The sequence below is a fragment of the Geotrypetes seraphini genome, chromosome 1, assembly GCF_902459505.1.
Source record: "Geotrypetes seraphini chromosome 1, aGeoSer1.1, whole genome shotgun sequence".
Taxonomy (NCBI): Eukaryota; Metazoa; Chordata; class Amphibia; order Gymnophiona; family Dermophiidae; genus Geotrypetes; species Geotrypetes seraphini.
The window spans coordinates 24009802-24034138 of NC_047084.1; the positions used below are offsets into that span (position 1 = coordinate 24009802).

General features: G+C 46.0%; 1 protein-coding gene across 7 annotated transcripts in view; it reads left to right on the forward strand.

Annotated features, from left to right (window-relative positions):
* Positions 1-24337, forward strand: part of TNPO1 (transportin 1) — a 560536-nt gene that overhangs the window by 334319 nt on the left and 201880 nt on the right. For all 7 annotated transcript variants that reach the window (XM_033929167.1, XM_033929193.1, XM_033929150.1 and 4 more), the window contains exons 17-18: positions 10009-10167; positions 10256-10343. In XM_033929167.1, the coding sequence (XP_033785058.1) occupies positions 10009-10167; positions 10256-10343 (247 nt within the window). The remainder of the gene's footprint in view (positions 1-10008; positions 10168-10255; positions 10344-24337) is intronic.

Below are 24337 nucleotides of genomic sequence, written 5' to 3' on the forward strand. Positions count from 1 at the left end.
TGAACGGATTGAAGAGATGAGAGGCCCGAGAGAAGTACGTTACAGTAGTCTGAGTGCGAGGTGATGAGAGCTTGGACAAGGGTTTTGGTCGTGTGTTCAAAGAGAAGAGGACGGATTTTGGTAATATAGAGAAGGAAGCGACAGGATTTGACGGTCTGTTGGATCTGAGCAGAGAAGGAGAGAGAGGAGTCATAGATAACTCCAAGGTTGCGAGCCAACGAGACAGGGAGGAGGATAGCGTTATCCACAGAAATAAAGAATGGCGAGAGGGGGGAGGTGGGTTTATGTTTATTAAAAACTTTATATACTACATAACAGCCTAAAAAGGATCCAAATGGTTTACAATGTATAGTTCACATTCATTAAAAAAAGAACTACATTTAAAAATTTAGGTGGAAAAATAAGGAGTTCAGTGTTAGCCATATTCAGTTTGAGATAACGGTGAGACATCCAAGCAGCAGTGTTGGACAAGCAGGCTGAAATTTGGGCCTGAACTCCCGCAGATATATCCAGCGTGGAGAGGTAGATCTGGGAGTCGTCAGCATAGAGGTGATATTGAAAACCATGAGAGATCAGCATACCAAGAGAGTGGGTATATAGGGAAAAGAGGAGAGGGCCCAGGATAGAGCCTTGGGGTACATCAATAAACAGCAGGATGGTGGCGGCGGAGGATCCACCTTAACATACGCTGAAGGTACTATCAGAGAGATAGGGAGAAAACCAGGAGAGCGTGGAACCTATGCCCTCTCATTGCAGAGTTTACTTTCAAATGAGACTCGACTCATGTACATTTACATTACATATGTATTTAAATGTCTCTGTTATCTCCCCTCTCCCGTCTTTCCTCCAAAGATTGAGATCTTTAAGTCTGTCTTCATACGCCTCATGACGAAGACCACACACTGTTTTAGTAGCCTTCCTCTGGACCGACTCCATCCTTTTTATATCTTTTTGAAGGTGCGGCCTCCAGAATTGTACACAACATTTTAAATGAGGTCTTTCCAAAGTCTTATACAACGGCATCAATACCTCCTTTTTCCTACTGGCCATACTTCTCCCTATACACCCTAGCATACTTCTAGCTTTTGCCGTCACCTTTTCAACCTATTTGGACACCTTAAGATCATCACATATAATCACACCCAAGTCCTGCTGTTCTGTCGTGCACATAAGTTCTTCACCCCCAAAACTGTACTGTTTCAACAGGTTTTTGCAGCCCAAATGCATGACCTTGCATTTCTTAGCATTAAATTTTAGCTGCCAAATTTCAGACCATTCTTCAAGCTTTGCCAGGTCTTTCTTCATGTTATTCACATCATCTGGCGTGTCTACTCTATTGCAGATTTTGATATCATCCGCAAAGAGGCAAATCTTATCCGACAACCCTTCAGCAATATCGTTTAAACTCAACTAAACTAAACCTTAAGTTTGTATACCGCATCATCTCCACAGAAGTAGAGCTCGACACGGTTTACAGGAATTAATATAGAAGGAACTCCAACGAAAGTAGAAGGACTTAGTAGAGAGAAAGTTTAGAGGGACTTAGTATATCGAATAGGGAGAGGTCAATTATATTTTAGAGTAAAGCTAAGTTTTCAAATGTTTTCGGAAGAGTTGGAGGGAAGCTAGACTCCGAAGCGGGGCAGTAAAGCTGTTCCACAGTTCAATGATTCTGAAGACAATGGATGTCCCTAATTTTCCTGAATGGGATATGCCTTTTAAAGAAGGGAAGGATAGTTTGAATTTTTGAGTGGATCTGGTGGTGTTGGGATTCGAGGAGATCCAGGATAGTGGAAAAAGGGGAGGAAGGATGCCGTGTAGAGATTTGAAGGTTAGGCAGGCGCATTTGTAGTAGACCCTAAGGATTACTGGGAGCCAGTGAAGCTGGGGAGACGTGGTCAAATTTGCTTTTTGTGAAGATTAGTTTAGCCGTGGTGTTCTGAATCCGTTGAAGTCTATGAAGGCTTTTCTTTGTTAGGCTTAAGTAGATGGAATTACAATAATCCAGTCTGGAAAGAATGATGGATTGTACGAGGACAGCAAAGTGTTGTTGATGGAAGCAGGATCTCACTTTCCTTAACATGTGAAGATTGAAAAAGCATTTTTTTACTAGGGAGTTAAGGTGGGCGTTGAAGGACAGTGTAGAATCAATGATGATGCCCAGAACTTTGCTTGAGTGCTCAGACTGCAATATGGTGCCAGAGGATAGTGGGATGAGGGTGGGTAGCTGATCTAATTTTGGGCCGAGCCAAAGTAGTTTTGTTTTGGTCTCGTTTAGTTTCATTTGTACGGTGAGGGCCCAGGATTGGAGGTTCGAAATACATGAAGAGATGTTCTCAGAGAGATTGGTGATATTAAAGTCTGTCTCGAGGAGGACAAGGATGTCATCAGCGTAAGTGTAAAGTGTTTCCAAGGGGAATAGTTGGAAGAGTTTCAGGGAGGACATATAAATATTGAAAAGAATCGGGGATAGAGGTGAATCCTGAGGAATTCCACAGATCGGTTTCCAAGGGAGGGACGAGGAGCCATTCATGTTAACGGAGTAGGAGCGGGAACGTAAGAATTTTGAGAACCAATCTAAGACTGTTGAGTTTATGCCAATTTCAGAGAGTTGGAGAATTAGTATATTATGATGGACAATGTCGAAAGCTGCAGAAAGGTCGAATTGAAGAAGAACAGCGAACTTATTGCAAGAGTGAAGTTGTTGGGCCTTTGAGATTAATGAGGCCAGTAGAGATTCGGTGCTGAAGTTGGGTTTGAAGCCATGTTGGTAGGGTAGGAGAATGGAGAATCTCTCAAGATAGGATGAGAGTTGGGTAGATATGATGGACTCCAGCATCTTGGTCAGGAGAGGGATGTTTGCTATTGGGCGATAGCTGGATGGTGTGGAGGGGTCTAGATCAGCTTTTTTCAGTAGTGGGGATAAGGCGATGTGTCCCATTTCAGCAGAAAATAGGCCTGAAAGTAGGGCAGAATTTATAAGTTTGGTGCGAGATGAGATGGCTTGTGTGGGAATTTTCTCATATAGGTAGGAGGGGAAAGGGTCCAAGGTGCAGTTGCAGAATTTCAACTTGAGGCAGAGTTTAGCGACCTGAGAATCAGATACGAGCTCGAAGGCGGTCCAGGATATGTCTACTGGGATATGGTTGGCGAAGGTTAGTGTAGGGTTGGAGTCGGTGGGCACCAGAGAGTTATAGGAGGGTGTTGGTGGGAACGAGCCCAAGAACAGAACCTTGAGGCATGCTAATGGTAACATCCCTTTCCTCAGAGCAATCTCCATTGATCACTATCCTCTGTTGCCTTCCACTCAACCAGTTCTTGCCACAGCCCTTCACTTTGGGACCCATCCCGAGGGCACACAGTTTATTTATTAGATGTCTGTGTGGAACACTGTCAAAGGCTTTGCTAAAATCTAAATACACTACATCTAGCGCACAACCTCTTATTGATCAGATCTGTCTGACAAGACCTATCTCTAGTGAATCCATATTCCCTCTGGTCCTGTAATCCACAGGATTCTAGAAACTTGACCATTCTCTGTTTTAAAAATGTTTCCATTAATTTGCTTACCATAGAAGTCAGACTTTCTGGCCTACTTCTTTCTTACTTCCACTTTTGTGGAGAGGGACCACATCCGCCCTTCTTCAGTCCTGTGCGGAGGCAGAGAAGGGAAGCAGCAGAGGAGTGACAGTGGACAGCGTGGGGTAGCGGCGAGAGAAAGCTCCGCCCACCCCAAACGCGTCATCAGCAGCACGCCCGGACTCCCCCTTAAAAGGAGGAGACAGCGGCAAAAACGTCAGCAACTTCGGCCGGTGCAGGAGGTAGTAGGCACCGGCGAAGACAGCAGGAGGAGGTGGAGGCAGAGAAGGGAACAGCAGAGGAGTGACAGTGGACAGCGTGGGGTAGCGGCGAGAGAAAGCTCCGCCCACCCCCAACATGTCATCAGCAGCGCACCCGGACTCCCCCTTAAAATGGGGGGAGCCAACGGCGCGCAGCCAAGGCGAGCGGCAAAAGCGCTCGCCTTTGCGAGAGCGCCTTTGCGAAGGAGCCGCAGAAAGGAGCCAGGAAATTAGGCTGACTCACAGAGAGCCCCAAAAACGTAAGTTACAACTTTGTTTTTTTTAATTTATTTTTTTTTATTTTGGTCTTTACCTAGCCACACAACGCACATCTAAATCAAGCACCGCAGAAAACTCAGCAGCACCAGAATAACTCACAACTAACAGAAGGACAGCGAACAGGACTCAGGACACACACAGCCGCCCAGGGCAGAAGGTCATATAAAGCTCAGACAATTCAGAAGAGGAACAGGAGATGATTGCCCACAGAAGCCAGAAGATGAGCTTTCCAGTCTTCTGCACCGGCTGCAATATGTATGACTATCTCCCCTCGGGGACTAGGGCATATGTTTGTAGTCGTTGCAAGGAGCTGGAAAGCCTGAAACAGCAAGTCCGGCTGCTGGAAGGAACTGTGATGGAACTAGAAGAACTCCTCGCCATGAAAGAAGATAACCGCAAGCAGGAGAAGTTACTAGGGGAGTCCAGTACCAGCGAAGTGATCGAGGAATTGGAGAGATTCATTGAGGAAGCCCACCAGCAACATGTGGAGGTCCCAGGTTTGGAGATAGGGGCCCGACCAACAACCAAGGAAAAGGGCCCGGGTGATATGGAAGGAGGCTCCACTACAATGGACGAAGAGACCAAAGCGGAGGTAAAGGACGACGACACACTTGGCGAAAATGGGAGCCCATTTGAAGAAGCATCGCAGAAGGAGGAAGTCATGTCCTACACCAGGGATTCAGACCGACCCCCTAAGAATCCCCAAATAGAGAAGATAGGGATCATCGTTGGAGATTCCATCATACGCAATGTGGACAGTCACATCGCAGGAGGAAGAGAAGATAGAATGGTTACCTGCCTGCCTGGTGCAAGAGTGAAGGATGTGGCCAGCAGGATCACCAGGATCATTGATAACGCAGGAGGAGAGGATACTGCTGTGCTTATCCACGTGGGAACAAACGATGTGAGCGGATGGAAGTATGACAGGGAAGAACTGAAAGATCAACTCCGCTCACTCGGAAGAAAACTGAAGGTCAGGGAGGTGAAAGTGGCCTTCTCTGAGACCCTCCCGATACCGAGAGCGGATGGACAGAGACAGGAGGAACTGCAAGCAATCAACGCCGGGATGAGACGATGGTGCGATGAGGAGGGGTTCGACTTTGTGCGCAATTGGATGGCATTCTGGGGAAATGGCAGATACTATAGAAGGGATGGCCTACACCTCACCAAGCGAGGAGCAAGAGTCTTGGCTGAAAAATGAAGAAGACTATTGAGAGGGCTTTAAATTAAGGACCAGGGGAGAGCCGACAGTCGACAACCAGTCGATGGCCTGGGCATCAGTAGATCCCAGAGAAGGAACTACAAGCAACTGCTCAAATAAAGGGGAAGAGCATGCTGAAATCGCAAATAACAGAGAAAAAGCACAAATAGATATAAGATGCGACGTGAAGACTAAAAAGTTCAGGAAGGTACCACCGAGGGAACTCAATTGTATGTACACGAATGCGCAAAGGGAGCTCAAATGTATGTACATGAATGCCAAGCTTGAGAAACAAAATGGGGGAATTGGAGGCCCTAGCAAAACGAGAAGAACTGGATATTATCGGAATAACAGAAACATGGTGGAATGAGGAAAACGAATGGGACACAGTACTACAGGGATACAAATATATAGAAGAGATAGCATAGGGCAAAAAGGGAGAGGTATTGCCCTGTATGTCCAAGAAGGAATAGTCTATCAGAGAAGGAAAAGAAAAACTAGAATCCCTCTGGATAAAGATTCCAAGGTTAAATGAAGCAGACATAAAAATACTATCTACTACCGACCCCCCAGGACAGACGGAAGATATAGATGTATAAATGATAGAAGAAATCAATAATTGATGTAGCGATCATTGGAGACTTCAACTTCCGGGGATAAACTGGAACCGAGGAACCTCAAACTGCAGCAGGGAATCGATGTTCCTGGAAATGATAGGGGACTGCTTCCTAGAACAAATGGTGGAAGAACCGACAAGAGGAACCGCAACCTTGGACTTGATCCTAAATGGCATAACTGGAAGGACAACAGATGTAGAGGTCACGGTCCCGTTGGGGACGAGCGATCACAGCGTGATCAAATTTAAAATCGGCATCGGGAAAGGGAAACAAACCAAGACTCAAACCACGACCTTTAACTACAGAAAAGGGAAATACGACAGCATGAGAGTTGTGGTTAAAAAAAAGCTCAAAAACAGGACAGCCAAAATCAAAACTGTCGATCAAGCATGGTCCCTACTAAAGAATACCATCACCGAAGTGCAGAATCTCTACATTCCGCAGATATCCAAAGGAAGGAAAAATAAGAACAAAGGTGAACCAGCTTGGTTAACTAAAGAGGTGAAGGATGCTGTAAGGGAAAAGAACTCATTTAAAAAATGGAAACGTGAACACACAACGGAGGCCTGGAACAATCACAAGGTTGACCAGAAGAAATGTCACAAGGCAGTAAGAGACGCCAAAAAGGCCTATGAGGAAAAGATAGCGCAAGAAGCCAAAAACTTCAAGCCCTTTTTTAGATATATAAAGGGGAAGAAATCAGCAAAGGAGGCAGTAGGCCCTTTCGACGACCAAGGAAGAAAAGGGTGTATCAAGGAAGACAATCAGATTGCGGATAGGCTAAACTCATTCTTTGCATCTGTCTTTACCAAGGAGGACACAGCATCAATACCCGAAACAGGGAAAGTATTCGAGGGAGAAATAGAGGAAAGCCTCACCACTGTGTATGTGGATTTGGACAAGATATACTATCAGATCAACAAACTAAAAAGTGACAAATCCCCTGGACCAGATGGAATTCATCCGAGAGTGCTAAAAGAGCTTAAAGTAGAAATCGGAGAACTATTACAATCCCTAGCTAACTTGTCGATCAGAACCGGGCGAATACCAGAAGACTGGAAGATAGCGAATGTCATCCCAATCTTCAAAAAAGGACCGAGAGGAGAACCGGGCAACTATAGACTTGAGTCTTACATTGGTTCCAGGGAAGATGGTTGAAGCACTAATAAAGGATAGCATAGTGCAACACCTGGAAAATCACGACCTGATGAGAGCTAGTCAACACGGCTTCAGGAAAGGGAAGTCATGTTTGACAAATTTAATTCAGTTTTTTGAGGAGGTGAACTAACAAATCGATAATGGTGAACCGGTAGATATAATATACTTGGACTTCTAGAAAGCATTCGACAAGGTTCCACATGCAAGGCTTCTGAAGAAACTACAAAGCCATGGAATAGAAGGGGATATACTAAGATGGATAGGTGGATGGTTGGAAAACAGATTGCAGAGGGTGGGCATAAATGGAAAGTTTTCAGATTGGGAAAAAGTGACAAGCGGTGTGCCCCAGGGTTCGGTTCTTGGGCCAATCTTGTTCAATATTTTCATAAACGACTTAGAAGAAGAAACAACAAGTAATTTAATCAAGTTTGCGGATGACACAAAGCTGTGTAGGGCAGTTGGGACACAAAAGGACAGAGAAAGAACTCCAGAGAGATTTGAACCAGCTAGAGAAATGGGCGGAAAAGTGACAGATGAAGTTTAATATAGAAAAATGCAAAGTGATGCACCTGGGCAAGAAGAACAAGGCGTATTGAAAATAATGTTTTAGCAGCAGGGAATCATTCATACCACATTAACAGAAACTTTTGACATCACACCATCAATATAATAAAATATAAAACAACGGAGAAAAATAAACCTCAATTGCGAGAGGCCGTGACTACACAAGTACCCGAGCCAACTCACATCATCACTGATTTATGAAAAAACTCCGTGTACATATAAATAGATAGTCCCGGCCTCTCGCAATTGAGGTTTATTTTTCTCCGTTGTTTTATATTTTATTATATTGATGGTGTGACGTCAAGAGTTTCTGTTAATGTGGTATGAATGATTCCCTGCTGCTAAAACATTATTTTCAATACGTCTTATATACATTTTGATATATACGATTTGAATTCCCTTATTCATCTAGTTGTATAACTTTCTTCAAGAAGAACAAGAAACATGAATACAAAATGTTAGGTGCAGCATTGGGAAAGAGCGAGCAAGAAAGGGATCTGGGGGTACTGATAGACAAGAACCTGAAGCCGTCGGCTCAATGCGCAGCGGCGGCAAAGAAAGCAAGCAGGATATTGGGCATGATAAAGAAAGGAATCGCTAGCAGATTGGCGGACGTCATAATGCCGCTTTACAGAGCAATGGTCAGACCACACTTGGAATACTGTATCCAACATTGGTCTCCCTACCTGAAGAAGGATATAACCCTGTTGGAAAGGGTGCAGAGGCAAGCCACGAAGCTAGTAAGAGGCATCGAGAATTTGAGCTACAATGAACGCCTCGAGAAACTGGGATTGTTCATCCTCGAGAAGAGATGGCTGCGAGAGGATATGATAGAGACTTTCAAAATACTAAAAGGATTTGACAAAATAGAGCAAGAAACATCGTTATTCACATTGTCAAATGTGACTTGGACAAGGGGTCATGGACTGAAACTGAGGGGCACCAGGCCCAGGACAAATATCAGAAAGTTCTGTTTCTCACAGCGAGTGGTGGACGCTTGGAATGCTCTCCCGGAGGGGGTTGTGTCAGAGACCACCATTTCAGGATTCAAGGACAAGTTGGATTCACACCTTCTTGCAAACCACATTGAGGGATACGGGTAAACAAGATCTCAGCATGGAACCCCAGGATTGGCCTCCGCGTGTGCGGGTCGCCAGACATGATGGACCTAGGGACTGATCTGGCAAAGGCATTTCTATGTTCGGTGGTACCACTCCCGACTTTAGAGACTCGTTGAAATAGTCAGCGAAGCTACCAGAACTTCCCTAAGTTCCTTCAGCACCCTCGGATGTACACCATCCGGCCCCATCACTTTGTCTACCTTTATTTTAGCTAGCTCCTGACAAACACAACCCTCTGAAAATCGGTCAGGGTCTATTACTCCTCCATCACTATTTGTGTTTGTTTTCTGCGGTTCCTGTCCCGGTGCTTCAGCTGTGAACACAGAACAGAAATATTTGTTAAGCAATTCAGCTTTTCTTTGTCAGCGTCTACATATTCCTCCCCTTCACCTTTGAGTCTCAAAATGCCACTTTTGTCTAGGGGCTTGTGTCCCCAGGCTGTTGTGTCAACTGAGGACTTACCCTTCACAAAAAAATATTATTATTTATTAATCATTCACAATATTTCTGATATTATAGTCTGTCGCTCCATTTTTTCTTTCTCAGCATTAGGAGTGGGAATATCTTGCGTTTTACGTCTTTTGAATGCTTCCATCCCGGTATTTCCAGCGCCAGAGTCTCACTTTGCCACTTTCGTATTTTCAGCGGTCTATCTGGCGATAGTTACTGGAAGAAGACCCAGATGCCAAATATAACTTGGTTTGAAAATAAACTGGTTTATTTTCACCTTATGTCTAAACTCATGGCCCTTCACCATAATAATCTGCTGTTATATCACAAAATTAATATGAAGAGTAGACTTTGACTTTGGCTCTTGCAGCCACTCACTGTTGTGCTCTGAAGATGAAATTGGTACAAATGTTTTTCACATTGTCTTTGTTGCTGGTTTAGAATCTGCATCCTGTATTTGTTTGGGGGAGGGGGAACGGATGTTGGCGAGTTGGGGTATGACGATGAGGGCTTCAGAACATTGCAAATATTGGATTTGGATGTTCAATTTGATGGATTTGTTGTTTTTCTCTCTTTATTCGCTGGAGATGTAACTGCTTTTATTGTCTTGATTTGTTCTATTGTACCTTTCAATAAAGCAATTATAAACAAACAAAAAAACAATAAACAAAACTTGATTTCAGCTTTGAAAACCACTAGTGTTTGTGTTGTCAGATATCAGTTTGTAGAACCAAATATAAGAAATTATGATGTACATATATTTTTGTTTTTTGTTACAGCTGCACAATGCTCAACCAGATCAATATGAGTCTCCAGATAAGGATTTCATGATTGTAGCTCTTGATTTGCTCAGTGGCCTTGCGGAAGGCCTTGGAGGTAGTATTGAACAGCTGGTGGCTCGAAGCAACATTCTTACATTAATGTACCAATGTATGCAGGTGAGGTCAATTAAAATTATATCTGTGTAATTAGAAGAAGGTAATGGAATTTTGGCATGAAAAACAATTTTTCCCCTTTCTTTTGTAGGATAAAATGCCAGAGGTACGACAGAGTTCATTTGCCTTGTTAGGTGACCTAACAAAGGCATGCTTTCAGCATGTGAAGCCTTGCATTGGTATGTATGCTATTAATTTTTATCTTTAAGATGTTACTCCTTCAGATTTTTCTCTTATAGAAGTCACGATATATTTCCAGTATCTATCTTACATTTTATCCCCTCAACTTAAACAATGGATATTCATTGATTTGGAGAGTAATCAAATAATAGTACATGCCTCTAAATCATAAAGATCATTGATTAATTTAAGAAGGCTACTACTATTGGATGATACATTGCCAATTTTTGGTCGTAAAAATTTTTTTGTTTCTCCTTTGTCAGTTTTTTGTAATTTTTCAGTTTTTGCCTCCAAGCTTCTCCATGCTCTGGCGTTCCAGATTTTAACCACTATCTCCCCAATTCCCTTTTTAACATTAAAAGATCTAAATCAAACCACCCATCTAAATTCCTAAATCTTTCTTCTCAGTTTAATAGGGGCCATATCATTTAAAATATAGGTACTAGTATTGATCCATGAATCAATAAATTGTTCAATCTCATTGTTATGTTTAGAAACTATATCATAATGGGACCAAAATTCCACAGGGTTAATCAAACCTCTGCTAGCGTGGGGGAGACATTCTTGAATGATAATGTCGCTTTCTGAGAGCAACCATGTTTCAGTAATTAAAACAAAATCAGGGTTAGTATCCTTCAGCCAGTCTTTAATCAGCAAAGATTTATTTCTCATAGATCTTATATTTAAATAAAAACCATTAAGATTTTGATATCCGAGAGAATCAGTTGGGAAAAAATGAGAATAAGTCAGATTTTTTAGTATTCATTGTTTTTTGGTATACGGCTTATTTAGTCTGCGAGAGGCTGGTAAAACAGGAATTGGAAATGACCCAGATTCCGTATAGTCATCATTTAAGGCACAACACGGAGTAGCTGGTAAATTTATCTTTACAGCACGAGTTGTGATACAGTAAACAGGAATTGGCACAGAATACGATAAAACAGCTGACCTGTTTCTAAAACTGATTAAATAAGAGATGAAGCAATATGGTCATGCGATTATATAACAGTGCCATGGCTCAGTGCCCCAGGAAGAAAGAAGTGGAAAAAATGACAATTTAAAATTGAGTACACAATAATTTAAAATTGAGTACACAATACTTATCAGTCTTATATCGCTGCTTCTCATGGGTAGCAAAACGATAGTATGTTGTGTCGATAAATGCAGGATTTAAAATGTCCCAGCATTGAAGTGAGGCAGAAGGGGAGTGAGCTCTTCCACACAAGATGTAACCGATCAAAGCTACACCAGCAGTAGCGAATGCAAAGCGAAAATACTAGTACTTCCTACTGGAAACTATTTAGGATCTCTCAGCGCTAATGTACTAAAGTGTCACTAGTTGCTTCATCAAGTCGCTTCAGAAAAGCGTGAACTAAGGCGCGTGCGCCTTTGACGGTATGCCTAAATGGTTAGCACGATTCAAATTTAAAGCTCAGCTGCCTGATGTAGATGGCAGTCAGCTAGTTGGTGAGGCAGTGACGCTCCCATGTCCAAGACTGAAGAGAGGCTCTACATAGAGCAAAAAAAATATGAGCCTAGAGATAAGTGGGCTGAGGGGAGGGAGGGTGGGCAGAGGCAGACAGTAGTTTACAGGTTGCTGTGAAAACTACCTTTAATACTGAGCATCTACAACCTCTTAGAACCAGGTTCAAGAGTCACCTGTGGAGTCTGATCTCAATAAAGTCCTCAGAGTTCAGTCCCCCCATGAAATTTCAATGGTATAACAAATGTGAGCAACTCCAGTTAATAGATATTCATATTTAGAATCTCCACCTCAAATCTAAACTTATATAAGGTACATCACAGCATTTGATAAATGGCCCTTGCACTTCTCAGTAAGATGCTTCAGCCTCTGTAAGTCTGCCATCCACCATTAGAAATCATTTTGCAACCTGAAATCAGACTTCATTAGCATTGTTAAAAAAATGCACTGTTTGCCCTCATAGTGCACTCATAATTTGGGTAGAAATTGCATATTAAATTTCACTTTATGTTCATTTAACTGCTTGCAAGTGTCCATGTAACTTCTGTGCAGTGCTGCCATTTTGGCCAAATCCTGTATCGAAGATCCTGTTTTTGCTGACATTCCTGCATAATCCATTCTTTATGAGCATAATTTAGGACTATATTGGGCCATAGAGTGCCCAAGTCAAGAGTTCCGACGTAAGCTATGCTTCAAGAATGATTCAGAGTTCGTTGTCTTAGATAGATTCTGGAAAGCCTACCATCCAAATATTATTCCTTCTCAAACGATTTATGAAATCTTCTGTTTTACTTTCATATTCCTTAGTGAGTTTGTGCAGATGTTCCTCAAGGGTAGAGCCTACCAAATCTTCATTTTCTCCTACCCTGTGCTTTAGTTCTGTAACCTGCCCGGTAAACCCAGATACTGTAGCAGAGTAGAGAGGGTTTCAGTAATATTTTCCAGCTTATGATCAAGCGCAAAAATGGCATTCATAAGCTTCTTTTGCAAAGGAGGGTCTGGTAATACTGCATTTGCCATCTTTGGGTCAGAATTTACCATATTTGTGCCTTCTCTTTCTCCTTTTTTGAGAACTTACCATATTTTTCACTCCATAAGATGCACTTTTTCCACCCCCCAGAAAAGGCAAAACAGCAGTTCTGTCAAAAATGTTAGATAAATAAAAAGCCTAGCTGAGTTGTGGTTTGAGCTCAATTCTAGGATTTGGTTTGTTACACAAGATATAGGTGGTCCTCACTAAGTTGTCAATAAGGCTCTAATCAAACTCTGATCACCCAACATTAGAGAATGACACGGGGAAAAAATTTGTCTCTGTGAGCTCGGCCCTGTCCCCGCGACCTCAGTCCCCGTCCCCGCAAACCACCTGATCCCATCCGCACAAGCCTCAAATAGTTTTATACTGAACTTATTTTATTAAAGTATAAAAAATATAAATTATAAAAAAATATAAATCAAAGTTCTGGCTGTCGAACTAGAGGAAGAGATCTTCAGCTGGCAAGGCTTTGTTTCTAAATGTTTATCAACACAACTAATATACTACTCTAAAGCAAAAAAAGAAAATTAAAAAAAAAATTTCTACCTTTGTTGTCTGATTTCTGCTTTCCTCATCTTCTTGTCATTCTATTCCTTCTATCCACTATCTGCCTTTTATATCCCTCTTTCATATGGCATCAGCTCTGATACTGTGCCTCTCCCTTCCATCTCTCCCTCCACCACCACTCCACCCCCCACTGATCTGGCACCCATCTTCTTCCCTATGCTCCCCCCATAGTCTTACAAAAATTTCATCAAAGTGCAAACTGTTTTATCAAAAATGTGCAAACTTGCTAGTATTCAACCACAGAGTTCAGAATGCTAGCTGGGTCATCAGGCTCCTCATTAATCCTGTTGGTTTATTCTATACTCATAAGTGATTAAGTGCTATTTTAATTCATTTGTTCAGTCTTCTTTATGCTTATTTATTCATAATTATTTCTTTTATCCATATGTCTTTTTCAGTTCAGTAGTAAAAATGCTAAATACACTCTAATTTATCGAACATGTACTTAGCTTGCTTAGCAGCAACACCTTTCCTATAGTCTGGCATCTGTCTTCTTCCCTTCCATCTTTCCTTCCCTCCCCCAAGTGGTTTTTAGCATCTCTCTCCTCCTTTCCTCCCCTCAGATCTGGCATCTGTCTCCCCAATCCAATATGTGTCCTTTTTTTCTTTATCCCTACCTTCCATTCTGTATGTGCTTTCCCTCTCTCCCCTCCTCACTTTCCTTCAGCGTCTTCTCCCCTCTCCCCTATTTCCCTTCAGCACCTGTTCCTCTCTCCCCTCCCTCTCCTCTTCCCTTCAGCGCCTTTCCCTTCAGTGCCTTCCCTTCAGCAGTCACCTCCCTCATGATCGCTTCGGACTGGGCATCTCCCTCCCCCTTCTCACCTTCGCTGGGAATTTTCTTTTTTCTGTCTCCAAACCTTTCCTCAAGTTGCATGCGACTGCACTGAAACTTCTCCTCTGACGCAACTTCCTGTTTCCGGTTGCGTCAGAGGAGAAGTTTCAGGCAGCTGCATGTGACTTGTTTAAAGGCTTGTGCCACTCGGAGACAAAAAAATGAAAATCGCCAGCAAAGGTGAGAGGAAGGAAGGGAGGAAGATGCCCGGACTGCAGCAATTGAGAGGAAGGAGGGAGGGGGCTGCTGGACCAAGTGATCGCAAGAGGTGACAAGTATTTTACGCATGCTGCCTCACTTAACTGCAAGGCTCCATGGGGCGGTGAATGGCCTTGTCCCCGTACCCACAGCAACCTGGTTTTTTTCTTTCTGTTTCGGCAGATTACCGTGTCATTCTCTAATCATACCATGTTATATATAATTAAAATATGTCAATTACTTTCCAAATCAATGAATAGCTCTGTGGTACAGCAACCTTAAATAAAAATGGAAAAAGTCTCAGAATATCATCAGGCAATTATACAATAGTGCTCTATTTTTTATTACCACCATAAAAAAAACTTTTATTCTTTAGCACTCTCCAGACCAGTAGAGGTTAATCTTTACAAATGGGTATATATCCAATCATGACCAGCAGGTGGAGACTGAAAACAAAACTGTGGGACAGTATATAATATAATCCCTTCTCTATTTACCTCAGTCTTCTTTCAGTCTCCAGCAGGTGTTGAGTGATCTGTACCCATCTCCCTTGGTAGGGCTGTTGGAATTTGTTTATGGGGTTTCTAGTCCCTGTTTTTGGCCGGACAGAGCTTGGGCGGGCCCTGTTTGGGGGTCCGTCCGACCTCGGGGGTGTCAAACCCGGCGGGTCTCGAGCGGGGTCCCTCCCCCCACTTCCTCCACCTCCCCACATTTTTTTAGAGGAGCCTCAGCAGTAAGCCTTGCCCCCTAAATCAAGCAAGGCATATTGCTTCGAAAGCCTGTGGAGTCTGTTATGTAAAAAAAAATAAAATCCTGAGGTAGTGCCGGTCTGCAGGGTTGCTTCCCTGTCAGTTTACTGTTTTTTACAGTATTTTTTCATCTAACTGGCACTTTGTTTCTAGCTAGGTCGCGTATGGAGCAATTGTGCCCTTCTCCGGGGGAGAAGGACACAATTCGGTCCAGCCGCGAGGCACTCGCGGCCGGACTGAACTCGGTAGTTTGGGCCGGTGAGGTGGTGGAGCTCCGTCGGCAGCAGCTGCAGGCGCCCAGAGCTCCCCGGGCGAGTCGGCTGGGAGCAGTGGGGAAGCCCGGTCTTCCCCAACCGCCCACGGAGGGATTCCCCGAAGGATTCCCTCTCAGCTGATTTTTTGACAGCTGATGCCGACTTGCCTGTTTTAGCGGCTGGGACTGTTCAGTCTTCTCAGCCGCTACAGGCTATGGAGGGAGCATTTTTGGCGGGAAAGTCGCCATTTTCACAGTCTGGCCCCTCCATTTTGTCTTCCTCCTCAGGTGACCTTCCCCCTGTATTGGAAAAACAGGGGCAGGTTTCTGCTGGGTCCCCTGCTGTGGCAGGGAGTCCCTTGGGACCCCCGGGGGGTTTTTCCCCTGATTTATTTTTTTCTTTGTGCAGAGCCTATTTTCAGGCGGCTGGGGGTCCCGGATGCGCCCAGGGGGTTTCGGGGAATGGGGTTTCCTCCGCGCTCCCTGCGGCTTTGCCTCTCTTGTCTGTTGTGGCGTCCCCTCCTCCTCCTCCCTCGTCCAAGCGTCCGCGGGTGTCTTGGGACGAGGATTTATGGTCTGAGGAGCGTGTCGGTCTGGATGAGGACCTGGACCCTTTTGAGGATTTCCAGGACCCTCTCGAGCGGACGGCCGCTGGCGGCGGGTTGTCGGGTTTCCCATCCTCCGGCGAAGAGGCGTCCGTGGTGCGCCTTTTTCAGAGAGATGAGCTACCGGACCTGATTCAACAGGTTTCTTCGGTGTTGCGTTTTGAGGATGCGCCGCCGGAGACTCCGCATGTGGGGGACCCTCTGCTTCGGGGGATCCGTACCATTTCCCGCTCTTTTCCCATGCATCAGGATATTCGGGATATTGTACTAGAGCAGTGGAAAACGCCGGAGGCGCTGTTTTGTTTGGCGCACGTCATGGCTCGTTTGTATCCCATCCCAGAGGGGGATCGGGCTACTTTAACGTCGCCAGTCGTAGACACAGTGGTCTCGGCGATTTCAAAGCGGCATACCGTGCCTGTTGAGGGCGGTTCTGCCTTGCGGGACTCTGAGGAGCGCAAGTTGGAGAACATTCTTAAGCAAAATTTTCAGGTCTCTGCCTTTGGGGTCCAGGCGGCTATTTGTGTGGGGCTGGTGGCTCGCGCCGTGTTTCGGTGGGCTGAGCGTGTCCTGGATCGGGAGTCTGATGACTGGTCTTTGGTGGATCAGGAGGTGGCGAAGATTGAGATGGCTGCCTCGTTCCTCTTGGATGCTCTTTATGACTTGGTGCGGATCTCGGCTAAGTCTATGGCCTTTGGCGTGGCCGCGCGGTGTATTTTGTGGCTTCGCGCTTGGTCGGCGGATGCTGCATCCAAAGCTAAACTTACTAAATTTCCCTTCCGGGGGTCTTTTTTGTTTGGGGAGGAATTAGATAAGTTGCTTCAGACTCTGACGGACTCAAAGGTGCCCCTTCTGCCTGAGGACCGTGCCCGCCCGGCGTCTCGGGGTGGCACTGCCCGGGGGCGTTTGCGGGAGTTCTGCAAGTATCGCCCTGGGCTTGGGGCTGCTTCTTTCCCGGCTCCAGGGTTTTCCCGGGGTCGGTTTTTCCAGCGTATGCAGCCCTTTCGGGGGGCCCGTCGGGGGGCAGGGAATCCCTCCGCCGGTTCCCCTGCTTCCCTTCCTGCACAGTGACTCCTTGCCGGTGCCCCCTTTGGTTCCGGTGGGGGCCCGGTTGCGTGAATTTTTTCCCAAATGGGCCGAGATCACGTCCGATCAGTGGGTCCTGGAGGTGGTGCGGGACGGTTATGCCTTGGAGTTCGCCCGCTCTCTGCCGGACCTTTTCCTAGCCTCTCCATGTCAGGCTCCTTGGAAGATGCAGGCTTTTCGCCAGACCCTTCAGCGCTTGCTAGATCTCAAGGCAGTTGTTCCAGTGCCCCTCCGGAGTGGGACACCGGCAGGTACTCAATTTACTTTGTGGTGCCCAAGAAGGAGGGGACTTTTCGGCCCATCCTGGATTTGAAGGGGGTCAACAGGGCTCTCAAGATTCCCTCTTTTCGCATGGAAACTCTGCGGTTGGTCATTCTGGCGGTTCAGCCGGGGGAGTTTCTCACTTCTCTCGATCTGACGGAGGCCTACTTGCAAGTTCCCATTCGGGCCTCTCATCAACGCTTCCTTCGCTTTGCGATCTTGGGTCGGCACTATCAGTTCTGTGCGCGTCCCTTTGGTCTGGCCACAGCTCCCCGGACGTTCACCATGGTGATGGTGGTCGTCGCGGCGGCCTTGCTGGTGCACCCCTACCTGGACGACTGGTTGATTCGGGCAAAGTCGTTGCAGGAGAGCTCCCGGGTTACGGCTCGGGTGGTGGAGTTTCTCCGGTCGCTGGACTGGGTGGTCAACCTTTCCAAGAGTCGGTTGGTCCCGGCTCAGCGTCTGGAGTACCTTGGGGTTCTGTTAGACACCTCCTTGGGGAAGGTCTTCCTTCCAGAGGCCCGGATAAGCAAATTGCAATCTCAGATTCGCCTTCTTTTGGCGTCCCAGTGTCCTCGGGCGCGAGATTTCCTCCAAGTCTTGGGGTCGATGGCGGCGTCCCTGGACGTGGTGAGGTGGATGCGGGCTCACATGCGTCCTCTTCAGTATGCTCTGCTCCGGAGGTGGTCACCCCAGAGGCACGGTTTGGATGTTCCTGTCCCCCTGCGAGGTGTGGCGCGCTGCAGTCTGCGTTGGTGGCTCCGGACCCCTCACCTGGTTCAAGGGGTGGGTCTGGATCTCGCGCAGTGGACGGTGCTCCTTACGGATGCGAGTCTCCTCGGTTGGGGGGGCTCAGTGTTTGGGTCACTCAGCTCAGGGCACCTGGTCCACGGAGGAGGCCTCCTGGTAGATCAACGTGTTGGAGACCAGAGCGGTCCGTCTGGCGCTGTTAGCTTTCCGCTCCCTTTTGTTGGGCAAGTCGGTCAGAGTCCTGTCGGACAATGCCACGGCGGTGGCTTATGTCAATCGTCAGGGGGGCACCAAGAGCACTCAGGTGGCCCAGGAGGCGGCTCGGCTCATGATTTGGGCGGAGTTCCATCTTCTGGACCTCTCGGCCTCTCACATTGCCGGGGTAGAAAATGTTCAGGCGGGCTTCCTCAGTCGTCATGTCTTGGATCCAGGAGAGTGGTGTCTCGGCTCCATGGCTTTTCAGTTGATAGTGCAGGTTTGGGGGCGGCCCCTGCTGGACCGGATGGCCACGAGTGGCAACGCCAAAGTGCCCCGCTTCTTCAGTTGTCGCAGGGACAGTCTGGCCAAGGGTCTGGATGCTCTGGTCCAACCATGGCCAACAGAGGGGCTGTTGTATGTGTTCCCTCCTTGGCCATTAGTGGGCAGAGCACTTCTTCGCATTGTTCACCATCCGGGTCTGGTGGTTCTGGTGGCTCCGGATTGGCCTCGACGTCCGTGGTACGCGGATCTGGTGAGGCATCTGGTGGTGGATCCTCTTCCTCTGCCTCTCTTGGACGATCTTCTGACGCAGGGTCCCATTCCCATGTTCGACCCGTCTCCCTTCTGTCTTACGGCTTGGCTCTTGAAAGGGGTCGCCTTAGTAAGAAGGGATATTCAGATAAGGTGATCTCTACGCTCTTGGGGTCCCGGAGGCTTTCTACCTCTCAGGCTTATGTGCGGGTTTGGCGTCTCTTTGAGGGGTGGTGCCGGGCGCGGGGAGTGGTCTCTTTTTGCGCTTCCCTGCCTACCATTCTAGAGTTCTTGCAGGATGGCCTGGATAGAGGCCTGGCTTGGTCTTCTCTCCGGGTTCAACTTGCGGCCCTGTCGGCTTTTCGAGGGTTGGTGACAGGTCAGCGTTTGTCGGCCATTCCTGATGTGATTCGCTTTTTGCGAGCGGCCAAGTTGCTCAGGCCTCCCCTACGGCCCTCTGTTCCCTCTTGGGATCTCAATCTGGTTCTCTCTGTTTTGGTGTGCCCGCCTTTCGAGCCGTTGGATGGCTGTTCTTTGAAGGACCTTACTCTGAAGGCGGTCTTTTTGGTGGCCATTACTTCCGCTAGGCGTGTTTCTGAGCTACAGGCTTTCTCTTGTAGGGCTCCCTTCTTGGAGTTTTCTAGGGAGCGGGTTGTCTTGCGGCCTCTTCCTTCCTTTCTGCCGAAAGTAGTTTCTCCTTTTCATGTCAATCAATCGGTGGTCCTCCCAGTCTTGGGTAGTCGGGAGGGCTCTTCTGAGCAACGGCAGCTGCGCAAGTTGGATGTTGGTCGGGTCCTTCGCTCTTATGTGCAGCGGACCCAGGAAGTCCGGAAATCCGATCATCTTTGTCCTTCTGGCGGGTCCTCGTCGGGGGGCTGTCGCTTCTAAGGCTACTATTGCGCGCTGGATCAAGGAGACGATTGCTTCCGCTTATCTTCTGAGACAGAAGCCCGTTCCGGAGTTTCTCAAGGCTCATTCCACTCGGGGTCAGGCAGCTTCTTGGGCTGAGTCGTCGCTCGTGCCTCCAGTGGCTATTTGTAAGGCTGCGGTTTGGTCCTCCTTGCATTCCTTTGTTAGACATTATCGGGTACATGTTCAGGCGCGTCGGGACGCGGTGTTCGGTGAGCGTGTTCTGGTATCGGCCCTGTGGGGGTCCCGCCCGTGAGAGGGACTGCTTTGGTACGTCCCATTTGTAAAGATTAACCTCTACTGGTCTGGAGAGTGCTAAAGAAGGAGAAATTAGGTTCTTACCTGCTAATTTACTTTCTTTTAGCTTCTCCAGACCAGTAGAGGTCCCCACCCTGTCTGTTGTTGTTGTTGTTGGGGCTGTTTCGTGGGCAGTTTTTGTTTTTTGCTGCGGTTTCTAGTATTTTTCTAGGGCCGGGGAGAATTAAAGAACAGCGGCTGTGGCTCGGCTGGCTTAGCTGGCGAGCTGTGGGGACATATTTTCCTTCTGGTATTTCTCCTCTTCATTTTCCAACAGCATTTGGGTATGTTAGTTGTTACTTCTGTTCGGAGTATTGTTTTCTTTCTGTTTTCCAGTTCTTGGTTCTGCTTGGCTATTCGGCAGACTGAGGTAAATAGAGAAGGGAGTATATTATATACTGTCCCACAGTTTTGTTTTCAGTCTCCACCTGCTGGTCATGATTGGATATATACCCATTTGTAAAGATTAACCTCTACTGGTCTGGAGAAGCTAAAAGAAAGTAAATTAGCAGGTAAGAACCTAATTTCTCCTTTTACTCTTTCTGTAATATATTCAAAAGAATTACAAGGAAACTTTGCATAACCATGAAAAAGGAACTTAGAGCTGTATTGCGTAGTTTCAGTTCAATCGTATATCCCATCACTGGCCAGCATTGTGTGGCTATATTGCCAGTACTTCAGGGATTGACTCAACAAGTTGCTGCCGAAGAATCTATTTTATCTGCTGATAGTTGGCTGGCTGACTTTTTTTTTTTATACCAAAATTCAAAAACTGAGGCTTACGTTAGTTGATCCTATTAATCATCATTGGTGTTTCCCATCCTCCAAGGGGCAGATGCACTCAGAGTAGATCTGAGCTGGAATAATTTTACATCTATTGACTGGCAAACCTTTAGTAAGTTCTACAATAAGTATGTTAACTCATACCGTAGACTTGACAGCTGTCCTCCAAATGTTATGAAAGTTGCCCCGGTCAACTTTAAGGCCAAATTGTTGATGTGGATTAATTTCTTATTATATCCATAGGGAAGTTTCTCGAGGAACAGGGTCAAATTGTGATTACACCAATTTTAAAAAACACTAAAGAATCATCCAGCATTGCATCTAATTTTAGACCTATTGCTAGTATTCCCTCTGGCTACTAAGATACAGGAAGTTTTGGTAAACACCAAATTAGTTACGTACTTGGATAAGTTTAGTATTTTGCATGAGAATCAATCTGGTTTTCGGTCAGGATTTAGTACCAAAACAAACATGGCCTCTCTGTTTGATTATTTGCATTCATTATTCAGTTAAGGTTCAAGTGCGTTAATTCTGCAGCTAGATCTGAGCAGCGCTTTTGATCTGGTAGATCATACTATTTTGTTGGTTTGTTTGGAATCCATTGAAGTCGCAGGTAATTTCTTAAACTGGTTTTGTGGCTTCCTGGGTAAAAGATCGTCCCAAGTGTTTAAAGAAGATACTTTGTCTTATCGTTGGGAAAACTACTGTGGGGTCCCACAGGGTTCACTTCTGTCCCCCACTTTGTTTAATATTTATCTTGTTTCCTTGGGAAATTTGATGCAAAGTTTAAAGCTCAAGTTCTACATTTATGCAGATGACATTACTATAGTCAATCCCGTTAACTTGTCTGTCACCGGAGTTCATAAATTTTTTATCGATTATTTTAAGTCAGATTGAACTTTGGATGACTGCTTATAAATTGAAATTAAATGTGGATAAAACTAAATTTTTTGTTTTTTAGCAACTCCCAACGATAAGATTAAAGATACAACATTACACATGAATAGGTTGGACTATAAAATAGAACAATCCATAAAAATACTGGTTGTGACTCTGGATAAACATCTCGCATTGGAGCAACATACGGATTTATTGTTTAAGAAATGTATCTGTGCTTTGGAAGCTTCGTACCATTAAGAAGTATTTCAACGAAACTTCCTTTCGTTTATTGGTACAGTCTTCTATCTTAAGTATTCTCGATTACTGTAACATTATATACCTAGGTGCTTACAAGAAAATTTAAAAAAAATTGAGTGATTCAGAATGCTGCCGTTCACCTCATTTTTGGTTTAAAAAAATGGAAGCATATCACTCCTTTTTATTTGAAACTCCATTGGTTGCCGAGAGTCGAGAATTCTGTTCAAATTTTCTTGTATTTGCTATAAATCAGTTTCAGCTTTGTTACCAGGTTATCTTGTGTCTCATTTTTCTTTGACTATAATCGCCAAAATGTCAGAACTAATCTCACATTTATGCAGCACTTCATTCATCAAGAGCAGGGGTCTGCAACCTTTAAGACATAAAGAGCCACTTGGACCCGTTTTCGAAAAGAAAAAAAAACTTGGAGCCGCAAAACCATTATAAAACAAATCTAACACTGCATATATTGTTTCTTATCTTAATGCTATATACAGGATCACTAAATTGAAAATAAAATCATTTTTCCTACCTTTGCTATTTGGTGATTTCATGAGTCTCTGGTTGCACTTTCTTCTTCTGACTGTGCATCCAATCTTTCTTCCTTTCTTTCAGCCTCCTGTATGTTTCCTCTCCTCCAGACCTCATTCTCTCCCCCAACTTTTTCTTTCTGTCTCCCTGTTCCCCCTTCTTTCTGTCTCCGTGCCCTTCCCCAAGCCACTCGGTTTGCTACCACCGCAATCGGGGAACAGCCCCCAAGCCACCGCCGTCCCAAGCTTTCCCTGCAGAAGTGTTGCGCTGACCAGCATTCCGCTCCCTGACGTCAATTCTGACGTAGGAGAGGAAGTTCCGGGCCAACAAGGCATTTCTCCTCATTCCATCCAGCCTGAGCCCCATCTCTCCTTGATCCAGCATTTCCCTTCTGTGTCTGTCAGAATTACCATTCCACCTATTTTCCAGCATCACCCTTCTTTGTGTCCATCTCACCTATATCCCTATCTCACCACTTTTTCAGAATCTTCATTTGTCTCTGTCCTTATCTTTACGCCATGTTCACCATTTGCCCTTTCAATGTCTTTATCTCCCCCCCCCCCCCACTTTTTCAGCATTACTTCTATGTCTCTATTTCACCTCCTCTTCATGTCCCCTCTGTATCTCTATCCTTATTCAGTAGGTCCTGCTTACCCTTTCTCTTCTTTGTGTCACTATCTCCATTTTCAGCTTTCCCCCCCTTTTCCTTTGTTACTGCACCCTGTAGCTAGAATCTTTCCACCCTCCCTCCACTCCGGCCCAGCCCAGTATGAAAGATTTCCTTTTGTTTCCCTCCCCTCTCTCTTTCTCTCTCTCTTCTCCTCCCTCACCCACGAGTCCTGCATCTGGCCCTCTCCCTTCTACCTGCACCTGGCAACACCCCCCTGCTCCGCGGCTCTCTTCAGCAACTCGTCAGCAGCAGTGATCAAGACAAGCTGCCGACATCGAGGCCTTCCCTCTACGAGTCCCGCCTTTGTGGAAAAAGGAAGTTGAAACAAGCGGGACTCGCAGAGGGTAGGCCCCGACGTCAGAAGCTTGTGTCGATCGCTGCTGCTGAGTTGCCGAAGAGAGCCGCGGAGCAGGGGATGTGGCCGGAAGCAGGTAGAAGGGAGAGGGAGATAGGAAGGCTGTAGATCTCCGGAGCATGACACCGACCTCGGCCAGGATGATTTCTTTTTCAGGCACCTTACAAGTCCAGCGTCGCGGCGGGAAATAGCCATGCTGAGCAGTGAGCTCAGCACTACACAGATGAAAGCCTTGCTTGCTGATTGGTCCGGCGGCACGGCGGGGCGGGGCCGCCGGACCAATCAGCAAGCAAGGCTTTCATCTGTGTATGTGCTGAGCTCACTGCTCAGCATGGCTATTTCCCGCCGCGACGCTGGACTTGTAAGGTGCATGCTTGCGTGACACACTACCGGAGCCGCAGCAAAGGTGGAAAAGAGCCGCATGCGGCTCTGGAGCCGCAGGTTGCCGACCCCCGATCAAGAGGGAAGGAGAAGGAGAGATGCTGAGAGGGGAGGAGGGAAAGGGAAGGGAAGAGAGTTACTGCTGGACAGGGGGAGGAAGGAAGAGAGAAGAAAAAAGGAAGGAAACAGCTGGCAGGGAGATTAGAGGAGGGGAAGGGGAGAGACAGGAATGAGATGGGAAGGGAGGTCAGCAGAGAAATTGAGAGGGAAAAAGATGCTAGATCTGGTATAGGAGAGATAAAAATGAAGAGAGTAGTGAAGCTGGAATGAATCATGTAAAAAGGAGAGAGGGGGCAAAGGCTGGATGGAAAGGGGAGAGGGGCATAG